At 37.6% G+C, this 15,814-nt stretch overlaps 1 protein-coding gene across 2 annotated transcripts in view; it reads right to left on the bottom strand.

The window, feature by feature from the left end:
* SLC4A10 (solute carrier family 4 member 10) overlaps positions 1–15,814 on the bottom strand; it is a 162,935-nt gene that overhangs the window by 46,013 nt on the left and 101,108 nt on the right. For both annotated transcript variants that reach the window (XM_072612157.1, XM_072612158.1), the window contains one exon: positions 4,297–4,402. In XM_072612157.1, coding sequence (XP_072468258.1) covers positions 4,297–4,402 — 106 coding nt within the window. The remainder of the gene's footprint in view (positions 1–4,296; positions 4,403–15,814) is intronic.

Genomic DNA, 15,814 nt, shown 5'->3' with positions numbered 1-15,814 from the left:
CAAAAATGGACCAATATGTATAGAAAGTATTTTGTAATCTCTTAAGAACCATATAAAATAATTACAATGATCTTGATTGTTATATTCTCTTTTCTGGATCCCTTGGGCAAGTGAAAATGTTATTGAAATCCTGAAAGATGACCAAACAGAAGACAGAAAGACAAAAAGGAGGATGATCTAAAGGCTGGAATAATTTAATCACTTCATTAGATTGTCTTGTTCATTTCCTCAAATGAGATATTTATCAAAAGTTCTTGTCATAGTGACTAGTACATAGTAGGTACTTAATAAATACTATGTCCTTCCCCTTAATTTCTTGGTTTAAAGTCCTTGTACTTTTCTGCCTCTGTATTTTCTTTGGCTAAATCTTGATCTCTACTGTTAGAGATGCAAAACTAATTTCAAAAACACCTTTTAGCATAGCACAATCAAAGCCTCATCTACTAAATCTATTTAATAAATTATAACTATTTAGAGGAAACTATAAACTTCATTTAGTTTACTCTCTGTGAATCTACTCAAATTGCAGAGCAGTGTGACTTAAAAAAAAACTCAAACAACTCTAATCTGGGCTTATTTATAGGTTTATATGAAATTCAGCCTTCCTTTCCTCCTTTGAAGTACCATATTCTCCACAAACAAAAAAATGAATTTTGAGAGTGAAAAATGGAAACTATCAGAATGTTTGTTCACAGTCTTTTCCACCTAATAAAGGGCTCAAACTAAACTAAAATAAATCTGCACTACCAAGGTCTTAGTGTTAGAAAGTTTGAGTGTTGGTCATTCTTTTTGTCTGAAAAAAGAATTAAATTTGGAACAAGTTTGTTGCTCCCATTTGTGTGTATCCGTAACTAGAGAAGCTAAAATTCTAACTAGGAGAAAGGACTTTGTCTAAGTCTGAAAAATGGAGAGAAAAGACTATTTTACCCATCAACTAAATTATCATGAGGTATACAAATAAGACATACAAATAAGAACTACAAATAGTTCCTGCCCTAAGGAACTGTGTAGTTGGAGAAACCAGACGTGAACATATGAAAAATTAAACAGCAACATGTGAGATAATTAATGAAACATCTAGAATTAGTTGTCCAATGAATGGAATAACTATTAATTCCAGAGAACTATTCCTGTCTGACAAGTTCTGTGTAGCACTTGGAATGTACTTTGGTTCAAATTTTGGATAATACTGATAGCATAGAGAGATCAACCATTTAAGAAGATTATATACACACATGTGCATATATATGTATATATGTGTGTATACATGTATATATGAATATATATATGTATGTGAATATGTACACACACATATATTCCTTTAAGGTAAACTGAATATTTTCTTATGCTGCCTTTAAATCTAGACCTTTCAGAATGAGAAGACTTAGCCACTGTTTAGCTTTTCTTGTGGTGAAAAAGGCCATTTACGGTCAAGAATAACAATTATACATGGCAAAAAAACTGCTTTTAGCTAATGACAAATAATATAAAAGTTTCTGCTGGAATGTTTATGCCTTGTGGGTGAACCAAAACCCAACAAAAACAATTTAGATTTGCTTTGATTGGAAAATATTGTTCAGAGTATGTTTGACCCTCAAACTTATAATTCTTAAAAGGAACCATATGGTTATCTAGATTACTCTAACTATATGTCTTTCTTTCATAAGGTATTCTGTTGGATTGGCTATCTTACATCTAATTATTACTCCTGTAATCATGTAGTATGGTTAATATCCAGAACACATAAAAGCCACACCCACTGATTTCACTGAAATTACATTATCCTTTAAAATCATAGGGAAACTGTTTGGCTTTCAGTAAAATATAATTTGGACACGTAACACTGTGCAGTGAATAGAGGGGAAGACAAGTTCTGTCCCTTACACATACTATTTGTGTGACCATGGACAAGTCACTGAGGGTCTCCGTGCCCCAGGTAACGCCCTTAAGCTTAAAAGTAAAAGGGCAGTTGCCAGTCTATGTTGAAGTAGTCAGTTTCCTTCTAGGAGTGCCTTAAACTGATGAAATTACAGGATAGAACTGGAAAAAATATAACAAAATAGGAAAAAATTGGCTGAAGATTGAAGATAGAAGAATATAGAAAGCAAATATTCAGCAACAGTAGTTCAATAAACACTTATTAAGTATCCACAATATGCAAAGGACTGTGTTACATTTTGGGGGAGACTGAAAGCTTTAGATAAGACATAACCCCTCCCTTCACATACCATGCAGTTTAGTAAAGGGATGACACAAACACAGAAAACTGTAATATATCATGGCATAATAAAAGCATTAGAGAGTTGCAGAATAAAATGTGTTGTGAGAACAGGAAGAGGAGGGGAAACGAAACAGAGAAGAGTTTCCTTTGGGAGGTAGCACTGAAGTTGGGTTTCAATGGATAAGTTGGAATTTAACTGGTGAGGACAGGGAAACAAAGGCATTTTAGACAGAAGAACTACCATAGGTAAGGTTCAGAAGCCAGAGAGTTCAGATTGGATCATAAAGTATAAAAAGAGAAGTGATAAAAGATGAGGCATGGAAATAATATGATACCAGTTGGGTCGGGGGAGGTTGGCTATTTGAACTGTACTTAATAGACAAAAGACTTTTGAGCAGAAGAATGACATTAATAGATCCATATGGAATAATGTACATCCTAACAGCAATGTGAAGGCTGTATTAGAAGGGGATAAAGAGTGGAATTGGGAAACTCATTAGGAGGCAATTAAAATAGCCTAGGTGGGTAGTGATGAGGGCTTCTACTAGAGTGAGAGCAGTTAGAATGCAATGTGAGAGATGGTACTGAGATGAGATCTACAGTATTTTTAAAAACTGAATGGACACAAAGGGTAAAGGAGAGGGAAAAGTCAAATATAACACTGCAGTTTTATAGGAGACTAGGTGACTGACAATAGGACCATGCAGAGAAATAGGGAGGAAAGAAGGAGAAAGAGGTTTAGAAAGAAACACAATGACCCAGTGGGATATCCAAAAAGAGATGGAGATGTCCTGGGAGTGTCTGGGGATGCAGGTGTGGAGATCAGAAGAGAAAGACAAGAGCCAGCCTTGAGAGACAGCACTGGATTTGGGATCAGGGAGATCTGGGTTCAAATTCCACCTGATACACTCATTAGCTGCATGACTCTAGCCAAATCTTTGAACCTCTCTGTGCCTTAGTTTCCTCATCTGTAAAGTGTGAGGGTTGAACTTGACGCCTTTAAGGACTCCTTCTCTAGCTCTAAATCTATGATCCTATAATTTATGATCCTATGACAAAGAAAAAAAGACAGTTATGACAGAAAACTGTGAAATATGGTTGGGTAGAGACAGAATAAAAAAAAAAGCTACCATGAAATGGTACAGGTACACATATAAAGCGACACACAACAGACCAGAAGAAATAGTGGTGGGGAATGCTGTGGTCCAATCAGCAGTTTCCTAACCCTAACAGCTTTCTTCCCCCACGCAATCTGACTGGCCCCAGCTTCCCCAATAAAGCTTCCTGGTTGGGGGGCATAAAAGATGGTGGTTTCCACTGATATTAATCCAACCACACATGAAAATCTCATTTTCATATCTTGCCCTTTATTGTAGGAGGTTCTTATTAAGAAAGGTACTCCAGTTCTCTTTTCAATCATTCCCTTGGCACATTTGACCCAAAATACATGGCAGTTGCCTTTATTATTCCATCTCCCTTGGTACATTGCTACAGAAATTATTTGAGCAGACTGCCATAATAGACAAACCTCTCTGCTGCCCATAGCTAGTATTCAGAGAATGCTGCTAACAACATTTCAGCAGCTAAACTAAGATGTTAACAAAGCATCCCCTCCCCCAATGTAGCCTGAACAGCTGGAGGAATATTGGGGGTGGGGTGGGGAGGGGAGTTTAAAATAAAAGCTTATAGATTCTTTCCACACAAGGCAGCTTTGGTTTTGCCATCTGGTAGAATTTAGGTCAAACCCGTTGTTGTCATTAAATGTGTTTTGACTTAATCTCAGTCATAGTCCCTTGTTGTTCATATGTAAATTTGTCTTCAGAGTAAAGGCACAAAGAGATTCAGTCCTATTTCTCACATGAACATGTACATGGAGGATGATAAAGTAATAACTGGTTCATTAAAATGTAACTGAAATTGCTCAGGTTTAAAAATCTTTCTGCCTTTCTCTAATGACATACATATTTTCTTGTTGATATTCCTAAATCTGAGTAGGAATGACTGTTTTCAAATTTAACACCCTCCTCAAAAGGATAATATTCATACTCGTACTAATCTTTCAATATTTCACTTACTGACACAGTTAAGTTCTTCCAAATTATGTCAGAGGCAGAGATGTTGAATTCTCTCCATTCTTGCAAGGTATCATTGCTAGGATTATGTGGTTCCACACAGTTACATCTGAAAAGGCAAAAAAGTTTTTCTTTTTAATTTATAAGTTTTTATCTATCAGCAAATGTTAATTAAACTGTGTATAGGCACTTCTGCTCACTTGAGCCTAATAATACTTGGTTCTCCAGGTTCTTCTACCTCTAGGAAACAGGGCAGGCAATTCAATTCGGCAAAATCCAATTTGATCCAACCAGTATTTATTGAATATATGAACAAGACAATGTGATTGGTAATAAGGGAGAAACAAGATAAATCAGAGTATCCAGGTCCTCAAGAAGCTTACTATTTATGATTCACTCTTCTGCTCTCTCCATCTGGAAAATTACATTTAAAAACTAAGGTTGCCTCCATATCCACTGGGCCAATTTCTATTCTCCCACTAGGCTCATTGAAATCTAAATGCTTGGCAGACCTGAGAAGTCATTTGCTTGTGAAACTCCCCAGCCAACAAGAATCAAAGGCAGTTAAAAGATGAAGTCATATCGTGATTTTTTCCCCCCATGTTCTTCAATGTGACATGTTATTTATTCAAATAACAAAATCCAAGCATATCACCCTAGAGAAAATATGTAGGTAAGCTTTTTTCAAAGTCTCATTATTATAAACCTCATTTTGTAGAGAAAACCAGACAGGTATTGATTAAAATATCGTAGTCAAGATAAAGCTAGAATGCAAGGAGTGTCAGTATACAGTGTTCTTCAAGCTAAGCCTTTGGGGAGGATCAATTAATCATTCAACCAAAATTCTTTGATTGTTTACCCTATTCGGAGCTGTGAGGGATACAAGGAGTTAAAGATGCATTCTCTGCCTTTGAGAACCTACACATTTATCACAGAATTACAGAATCTGAGAGCTTTAAATGATCTTGGAGGACATTTAATCCAAATATACTTAAATGAAAACCCCCTTTATGTTGTCACTTACAAGGTATAAACAAAGTGGGGCTTCACCACTTGCACCTTGTACCCTCCCCACCCCCACATCAAGCCTTAATTTTTGCAATTTCAATTTATTATTCCTAGTTCTACCCTCTGGAGAAAAAAAAAAAGACAAGTATAACTCCCCTTCCCCAGACAGTCTTTGAAATAACTGCATCCCCAATTCTTCACCCTATAGTTTCTCTTCTGGGGGCATTCCTTCACTTATCAGTGCCATTCCTCAGCTATGGCATTCTTGCCTCCCTCACTGCAGCTGTTGAACCTCTCTTAATGAATTCTAGGATAGTATTAATTAGGAAATGAAGTTGTATGTACATCAAAGGTGATCTAACAAGAAAAAGTATAGGCACTTCTAAATTCCAAATATGTTACTTTCCAAAAGCTTAGTTGTAAATTGGTTGCTTGGAAATGAAGGTGCATTTCCCATGATAAAAATCATGCTATAAATGTTATCTTTCCCAGACAAACTCCTATTAAATCCATTTGATAATTGAATTATATGATGTCAATGTGATCATGCTATACACAATTTAATTGAAAGAACTGGAGATGTTTAGTATAAAGGCAATGACAAAAGAGCACAAACTTGGTTAGGTGCGAAGAAACTAGAAAGACTCCCATGGTGAATCACTCTAGTTAGATTGATTTGTTGTCTATGGGGACAATTTAGCTAATCTCAGATTGGCTGATGGTTGATCATTCGATGATGGGTTTTTTTTTGGTCACAGTGACTCATAAAACTCTTATTAAAGCATTGGGTGGTTGTAATCTTTATTTGTGGAGTGAGTGCCCAAACTTATGAAATCACAGGTTGTTTGAAGTAGAGAAAAGGAGGGTAGTGCATTCCAAAATGGGAGAAATATATGAGGAACAAATGGAGGAAAGCATATGGTGTGCTCAAAAGATAATGGATATTCCAGAATCACAGAATTTAAGAGCTATAAGGGACGTCAGCAGCCATCCAGTCCAACCCATCCATGAAAAGAATCCCTATTATAACATACCTGACAAGTGGTAGCCTCATTTAGCCTCTGCTTGAAGACCTCCAAGGGGAGGAACTCACAAACCCTTAAGGCAGTCTATCTTACTTTTGGATAGATTTAAAGACTAGGAAGATTTTGTTGATATCAAGCCCAAATCTGATTCTTTTAACATCTACTCATGACTCCTACTTCTTCACTCTGTGGTCAAATAGAGCTAGTCTAATTGTTGCATAGGCTCTGTCTACCCAGGGACGCCAAAAATTGTTGTGATTTCATGATGTGTTGTGGTGGAACCATCTCAAAGAATTCAGTCAGACCACCTCTAATCCAATTACAGGCATTTATTGAGATTGATGCCTCTCATAAAGTAGGCTAAGTTCCAAGAGGAACCAGTAACTTCTGAGACAGCAAGATGGATTTTTATAGGGTAAAGATGCAATTACATAACAGAAATTATGAATATTAAAAAGGCAAGAGGGGTTTGTTAAGAGATTAGGTAATAGGAGAGGGAACCTTCTAAAGTTCGGTGGTTAAATATTCTGGTCATGTTGCCCTCCAATTGGCTAGCCATTGTGGTCCTGTCTGGTAAAGACAGGTAAGTATTGTGGTCTTGTCTTGGGCTAAATGGATGATGTGATTGTGGTTAAGTATAAGAGGACACCTGTTCATATTTGTGAATTGTATTTGCGGGCAGTGTTTAGCTAGGGCAGTGGCTATATTGAGTCTGGGGGGTTGAGGTGTGGTTAAAGCCAGATTATGTGGTTAAATCAGCATGTGCCTGCTGTTCAGTGGAGTCCCATAAGGAAGTTAGAATATTGGGGCTGGGAGCAGCTTTATTAGGATTCCATCATAACTCCTCCAAAACCTAAAAGCAGCTTTTACCTGAGCATTCAGATCAGAAATCCCTACTTTCTTCAACTGATTAACCTTTCACTATTCTGGTCACCTGCCTAATGCCACTCTCTAGCTTAAACCGTAGTATCTAGAATTGTACACTTTACTCTGGATGAAATCTGAGTACTCATAGTAAGACTATCACCTCCTTATTTCTGCAAGCTGTCTTTTTTTTCAACAAACAGGTGAATTTTCTCCTCCCTCTCCCTGCCAAAACTATAAACAAATCAAAATCTTTGCAACAGATGTACATAATAAAAGAAAATAAATCCCCACACTGGCCATGTCTAAAAATGTGCATTTCATTAAGCGTATTTAATCCATTATCTCCTCAGGAGGTAGACAGTATGCTTCATCAATGGTTCTACTGTGGTATAAGAAATGCTGCGACTGGTGGTCTCAGAGAAATCTAGGAGGATTTATATGAACTGATGCAGAGTGAATTGAGCAGAAGCAGGAGAACAACTTATACTATAACAATGTCATAAAAATAAATGACTTTGTAAGACCAATCGTGATTCTTGCTGATACATCTTTTTGAATGAAGTCCAAGATCTCCTATTTTTTTTTGGCTGCTATATCACATTACTCACTTATATTGAGCTTATAGTCTACTAAAACACCCGGATCTTTTTTCTGAACAACTGCTATCTAACCATGCTTTCATTATCTTGTCCCTGTGAGGTTGATTTTGAATTTCATCTTACTGAATTCAGGCCAGTTCTCTAGGCTGTCAAGATCTCTGGGGGTGGTGTTTCCATTATTTAGGGGTGTTATCCCTCCTAGGTTTGTGCCATCTGCAAATTCCATTTATTCCTTCATCCAAGTCACTGGATGCCTTTATAGAAGTCAGTTTGGACTGAGATGGTAGGATGTCTAGAAAGGAAAGCTGTGACACATATCAGCCTGAAGTGTCTGTTTTTTACCCTTTGGACAATGGGGAGTCATTGAAGATCTTTAAACAAGTTAGAGATGAAACATGTATTTTACTAAGGCCAATCTGGCAGTGGTTTGCAGGATAAAGTGGTTGCAGGGTTAAGTGACCATAGTCCAGAAGGAAGGTTAAAAAAATACATCAATAGTCTAGACATAAAGTGACAGGGGACCAAACTAGAGTGGAATAATAAGGATGGAAAAGAAAAGAGAGGAAAGAGACACTGAAAAGTGACTAGATATGGGCAAAAAGGGGAAAGCAGAGGTTCAAGGCTGGGAACCTGGGAGGTTACAAGTGTTATCAATAGAAAGAGTCTAGAGGAGAAATATGTTTGGTTCCAGACAAAATATGGATTTTGGGGGGTTGAGAAACATTAGAAACCATTTAGGGGCAAGGAGAAGGGGCACAAAGATGACAAAGAAGAAAAAGTTAAAGAGACAATAGGCGAACTAGAAGGACAACATGGTATATAGTGGAACTGTAATCAGGGCATGAGCATTTGAATTCCAGTTCTGCTTTTGCTACGGGTGTTACTTTGAAAAGTCAGTTCACCTCTCTGTATTTCAGTTTCTTCATCTTCAAAGACATGAAAAGCTTAGGCTAGAGGATATCAGTGTCACAAAAACCAAGTTAGTAAAGAATTTCAGGAAGGAGGAGATAGTCAACAATGCTAACTGTCACAGGTTCTTAGAGAAATAAGAAGACAGAGAAGACTCTCGATAAAAAGGATCATTAGTAAGGGTAGTTTCAGTAGAACTGAGGGTGGGGGTGGGACAGAAGCCATACTGCAAGAATGTGTAGGTTGCGAGGAAATGAAGGTAGTAGGTGAGACCTCTAATTCAAGAAGTTTGGCAGCGAAAGGAAGGTGAGAAATGAGACTTTAATTAAACGAACATAGGTTCAAGTGGAGTTATTATGCTTATACTGTTTTCATTATTTTTAATGGCCTGCCTGCTTTAAATCCTTTAAACCCTTTTCCGTGTTTCCTCTCCATTAGCTGCCAAAATAGATTCTGTTCAAAAGCGTCCAGCAGTCCTCTATCACTTACAGAATAAAATGCAAACTCCTCAGGCTGGCATTTAAAGACTATGATATGGCTCCAATCTACTTTTCCAGACTTATTATATGTTATTGCTTCACAATGCAGTGTTCTAAGCAAAATGAACCCCCTCTACATGAAGACTTGCCCACATCCCGTCCCATCTTCTTTAGAAGACTGCCCTACTAGCTTCCTCCCTGTTAACCTTAGTCTTTTTCTATCCACTGGCTCCTTAGATACTACCTCCAAACACACTCATGCCTCCCTTGTCCATAAAAGGAACTGCCAGATCCAACCATCCCCACTAGCTACCATCAGACATCTCTCCTTCCCCTTCCCCTTTTGGCTAAATTCCTTGAGAAATCCTTTTATAGTAGGTGTCCCTGCCTTCTCTTAGCCTTCTGTTCTAAACTCTCTACAATCTGATCTCTTTATTTCACTGAAGTTGCTTTCTCCAGTCATGAATGGTCCCTTCACTGTCAAATCAACTAACTCCTCTTTCCTGATCTCTCTGTAGGATTTGATCTTGCTGACCACCTTTTCTTCTTGGATACTCTCTCCTCTTTAGGCTTTCATGCTGCTGCTCTCTGAGTTCTCTTCCTACTGGTTGGCTCTTTGTCAGTTTCCTTTGTTGGATCTTCCTCTAGGTCACTCCTACTAGCTGTGGGTTTTCTCCTGGGGTCTGTTCTGAACCCTCTTCTCTTTTTTTCCTATACTATTGCACTTGGTGATATCAGCTCCCGTGAGTTGGTAATGATTCCCAGATCCATACATCCAGTCTTTGTCTCTCTCTTGAGTTTCAGTCACACATCACTGATTGCCCTTTAGAGATCTCGAGCTGGATATCTTGCAGACATTTCAAACTCAAAATATTCATTTAAGAACTTATTATCTTTTCTTCCTAAATATTCTGCTCTTCACAACTTTTCTATTTTTGTCAGGGTCTCAACAATCCTCCCAGTCATCCAGACTCCCAATTTCTGTGTCATCCTACATTCTTCACTTTCCCTTATCCCATTTATCCAACAGTCACATATCATTATTTCTACCTTCCTAACACTTCCTGAATATATCCTGTTATCTCTGCTGAAACAGCTACAATCCTAATAAAAACCCTCCTCACCTCTCACTCTCATCTAGACTATTTCAATAGTCTACTAATAGATCTCTTTGCCTCAAGTCCCTCCCCTCTCCAGTCTATCCTCTGTGATTTTCTTAAAGCTCAGATCTGATATCATCCTCTCTTGCATTCAATAGTGAAAGGGAACAAGCATTTATTGTTTACTATCATTTACAAATATTATTTCTTTTGATCCTCACAACAGCCTTGTATTATTACCTCCATTTCACAATCAAGAAACTGAAGTAGATGGAGGTTAAGTGACTTGGCTAGGGTCACACAGTTAGTAAGTGCCTGAAGCCAGATCTGTATGCTGATGACTCTGGGTTTTCTAAGTCTTTGCTAGCAGAGTGAAAGTACTGGCAGGTTCTCTGTAGATAGAGAGGCTTGAAGTATTGACCTATATGTTTCAGGGGGGAAGAACGGCCAGGATATTGGATTCAGAGTACTGAACTCAAGAGTACAAGTCCTTACATCTAATGTTGCCTTGGTCACCTTCTGATTGTAAAGCACTTAACACAGTGCTGGCTCATAGTAAGAAATATATCAATGTTACCTATAATAATGACAATAATCATTATTATAATAGCTATAACTGATAGAGTGCTTTAAGGTTTTCAAAGGGATATACAATGGTTATTTCTAGTACCTGACGCAGGATTCAGACTCAGGTCTTCCAGATTTCAAGTTCAACATTTTGTCTCTTAGTTGCCTCTACTGACTTAATAGCTGTGAGATTCTGAGCAAGTTCCTTCGCCTCTCTCAGCCTCAGTTTCTTTAGCTGCAAAAATCTTAATAATAGCACCTTCCTTACATGATTGTTGTGAATACCAAATGAGATAGTGTATGGAAAGCACTTCACAAATTCTAAAGTGATATATAAACACTAGCTGATATCATTGTTTGAGAAAGACACTTAGGGATAGCCATCACCAGATTGGCTTCAGGATGCTACATCTTTTTCCCCCCACTATAAATATTGAGTTTGAATTGCATAATTATAGATTTAGAGCTAGAAGGGAATTTAGAGATCCAGTGTGACACCTTTATTTTACAGATGAGGAATACTGAGGTTAAATGACTTGCCTAAGGTCACATAGGTAAACAGCGAAGCATTATTTGAACCTTCATTCCCTAACTCTATTGTGTCAGTGGAGTGAATCTTCACATTTATAACATCCAAAGTACTAACGTGCAAAAGTACATCATCCATAAAAATCACTGCATGTTTTTTCCAGTTAGACTAGAATCCATGACCAATGTACTCCTATTCTTCTTTGTGCAGGTTTAATTTCCATGTCCCTTTGCAGAGTACTGTGTAGAGGACCCCTCCTTTTCTTCTGCCTTTCAAAGCTCAAAATCCTGGGTCTAAGATGGGAAGCTTGGGAGAGTCATCGAACCCTTCCTAGACTTTGATTTGGTGTTTGGCATAGATGAACTGTCCTCAGAGGGTGATTTAGACGCAGTGTTCATGGTAACAGATCTCTAACAAAACCATCCACATTGTTGTTCTTTCCTGCAACTACACAGATGATAGATTTTCTCTCTCCTAGAGGAGATTTCTAGGCTGTAGTGTTACATAAGAACTTTGAAAAATGGCTATGAGCCAATCTTTTCCAAAGCTTAGCCAATGGCTATGTGCCCATAATGGTTTCAGGAAAGGCCACTGCCTTTTTGAGATTGAGTGTCCTAAGCTGTTAATTGAAGATAACCTAGCTTCAGAGGTAGGTAATAAAATGAGATAAAGTCCCTCTTCCCTGCACTTCCATCTATGTTATTGTGTTCTGTCCAAAATTAAATAAAAGAGGCAGAATTAAAATAAGAGTGATAAGAGTTGAGCTGGGACAGAGTGTTTACTGTTAGCTCCAGTTTGAATACTGTCTTATGTGCTACCAATGATAAAGTAATGCCTGCCACTAATGTAACTGGAATGGAATAGCTGGCCCATCTTTACCCAAGACATAGCATTACTTTGCTGGCCAAATTTTAAAACAACACCAAAAGACACCCATAATTTGTGTATTGTGGTACTGTGATTTTATTCTTCTTGATGCAAGATCTGCCAAACAGAAGCCCCACTATTCATTACTGTCTGGAGAAAAGCCAGTGCCTTAGCACACAGCCATCTTGATTGCACAAATGGCTACAGGGTGATTAGGTAAGCATCTTAATTAAAAGTCCTGGTCTAGGAAGTCATTGGTTTTATTTCAGGACCTAATGGAGGAGATGAATCCTCCTATTAGGGAAAGGCCCATTGTTGTCTTCACTGGAAGAGAAAATTGAGTAGAACTAGTGTCAATGTGCCTTTATCACTGGCTTTAGTCCTGGATGACAGGATGTTCTCCTTTTGCCTTTGTGGCTATTATAAGAATCTTCCTGTTCTGGGTGAACAGTTCCTCTGGAACCTTTTTCAAAGCCTCTTTTGTGATAAAAATAGTCACTTTAGTATTCTACATTAAGTATGGTGTTAGAACAGGTCAAAAAATCCTTCTATCATGGTTTGGTTATCACTGTTAGTCTCATTATCAAAAAATGGTTTTCTAAAGTGTCCATATGTGCATACACCATGGAAAGAAATCAAGCATGGTCCCTTGAAGTCCAAATGCTTATAGGACTGGTTTTCAGACTTTTCTCTCTTATACTACCATATTCTTTTCCTTGAAAAACTGTGACACACTGGATATTTAAGTTGGCAAAGAAGAATGGTTCCTAGGAAGTCAGGTCTCAACTCATTAGCCTAGTCTTAGAATTCCTTTGCCTCTCCTTCCCCTCAAACTCCTCCTTTCCTCTCCTCTTTCTTTACTTCCAAGCCCTTCCATCAGATGAAGTGGCTTTGTGCCTCCTTAAATAGAATTGCTATATTGACCTTCCCCACACCAACCAGGAAAGAGAGGGCAAAAACAATTTTTCCCTGTTTGGGCTACAATGGTTCATAACATTAATTGCAAATTCAAAAGGAATTGAATTTATGGTAAAGGCCAAAGCAGAGAGTTTTCCAATTTATGGAGTTTTAAATGGATGTTTCCAGGGCAAACATGGTGGCACAGATGCATGCTATAGTCCTCCATTTGAGTATCACCTCTTATAATCTTCAAATACAGACTATAACATGCAAAAAGAAAATGCCTTTTTCCAAATTCTCACAACATGGCAGCAGAATATCCCTACTACTAGCACCACTATGTATTAAATTTATTAGAAAGAGTTGTCTTACCTTCAGTTTCTTTTCCAAATTTCATGACCATTGGAGACATCATTATTTTCTTGATCCTCCAGATTCGCCATTTGGTAATCATGCTCAATTCTAACCTCTCTCCTTATTCACCTGTCTCTCTATCCATCCACCCATCTAGCTATCTAGCCATTCATTCTAGAATAATTTTAAGCACACTCATCTGCACAGCACTGTAGTAGGTACGGTAAGGAATAAAACAAATAGAGGACACAGTCCCTGCCTTCAAGGAACATCTAATGAAGTGGAGCTTCTGATATTTTCCTCTCTACATCTGCCAATACTTCTTATGTAAAGTTAATTAAAATTTATTAAGTGCCTACTATATGCCAAATACTCTGCTAAGTGCTGAGGACAGAAAGGCAAAAATCCAACAAACAATCAAAACCAAACAACAGCAACAACAAAAAGAAAACCCTAGGACCTCTCAAGGAGCCCTCAAGGAGCTAACCGTCTAATGGGGGGGGGGATGTCAAACAATTATGTACAAATAACACATATAGGATAAATTGGAGATAATCTCAGAGGAAAGGAAGTAAGGACTGTGAAAGGCTTTTTATATATACATACATAAATATACACACACACACATCTTTTCTTTCCATTTTACTAATGAGAGTACAATTTCAGACCTTAATCATTTCATGTTTAGACTATTGCTTCTTGATGGGCTTCCTGGGATCATTTCCAATATATCTTATATTCAGTTCTTCTCAAAAACGTGCAATTGTCCCCCAGCCTGTGATAAAGTCCCAATTAGTTTTGTAACACTTTGATAATGGTCCCCAGCAGCTCCCTCCCACACTAAGATGCAATGACTGCTTAACTGTTCCTAATGCTTGCTGTGACATGCTTGTGAAGGGTTTCCATTAAGGAATTACAGAAATGGGAAAACATGGAGACGTGCTGTACAAGAAAAATCAATAGAAATGGAACGCACAAATAACCTGAGGTATCAGAATTCCTATACTGAAAGAAGACCACCATTCTCAAAATATATTTTGTCCTCCCCAGCTCCTGAAAATTGGCCGGTGCCTTTGTTTTCACGTGTAAAACCAAGGCAGGTTCTCTGGAATGTGACTTGGACACTAGTACCTTCTGTTCTGCATTGGATCTAAACTTCCTACAATTAAACTCACTCTTTTGGGCTAAGCCAGTATTAACTGATTTACTCAAATTCATTTGCAAAGCTATGGCAGAGCCAGAATTAGAATCCAGGTAATCTGATTCTTTATGTTGGTGCGCATTCTTTCAAGCTAGGTATTATGGTGGAGAGAGTATTGGACTTGAAATAAAAAAAGATCTGAGTTCAAAACCTATCTGAGATATTTATTTGCCATGTTACTCAGGACAAGCCATTTAACCTCTGTTGGCTCCAGTTTCCTCATTTATAAAATAAGGATAATAATACTGATTAATAATAATAATAATACTTCCCTCACAGGGCTGTTGTGAAGACCAAATAGAGTAACACATGTAAAGTGCTTTGTAAACCTTAAAGTGCTATAAAGATACTTTCCATTATTAAGCAAAGTAACTGCTAGATTTCCTTAAAGGAGAATAGATGCAGAACTCTAACATGATATAGCATAACTCATCTCTAGCCAAGGCTCCTTCTCCTTCTCCCAGAGGTGACTACCCATGTGATGTGATTCTGAAGATATGTTAGGATCCTACTTGATTAACTACCCTTGGTAAATTTTGGATACTCCTTATTGGAGGAATCAAGCACTTGGAAAAGGAAGCAATAATTCATTATTCCCCAACTTAATTCTGGCCAGAAATAAGGTCATGAAAAGTATGTGGGAAGTGTGTGTGTGTGGGGGAGCGGAGTGAAATAGTCGATGTAACTGGACTCTTAATGGGGTTAGAGTTGATGTATTAATTGGTTTTCTGAACTCTATTTTCCTCTTAAAAACAACAACAACAAAAAAACAACTTTGCTCCAAAGGATGGTTTCCTAAATGAGGGAGAGGAGAAGGATGTATGTGGAAATAAAAATAACCTGTCAAAATCTGATTTGTCCCTTAAAAGGTGTAGCACATCCCATTCCATATACCTCAATGAATAACAGATTTGAACATAAAAATAAAACTATAAAAAGACGAGAGAATATGTCATAATGCACTTATCTGCAACTCTGGAGAAGAAATGCATTCTTCCTCCTCTTAAACAAGTAAAAAGAATTACTAGGAACAAGATAAATGAGTTTGGTTATATTAAAATAAAAATTCCTGTACAATAAAATTACATACAATGAAATGTTAAAAAAGAAAAACTG

Source organism: Notamacropus eugenii, chromosome 5 (assembly GCF_028372415.1).
Source record: "Notamacropus eugenii isolate mMacEug1 chromosome 5, mMacEug1.pri_v2, whole genome shotgun sequence".
Lineage (NCBI taxonomy): Eukaryota > Metazoa > Chordata > Mammalia > Diprotodontia > Macropodidae > Notamacropus > Notamacropus eugenii.
This window is presented reverse-complemented; position numbering and strand designations above follow the sequence as displayed.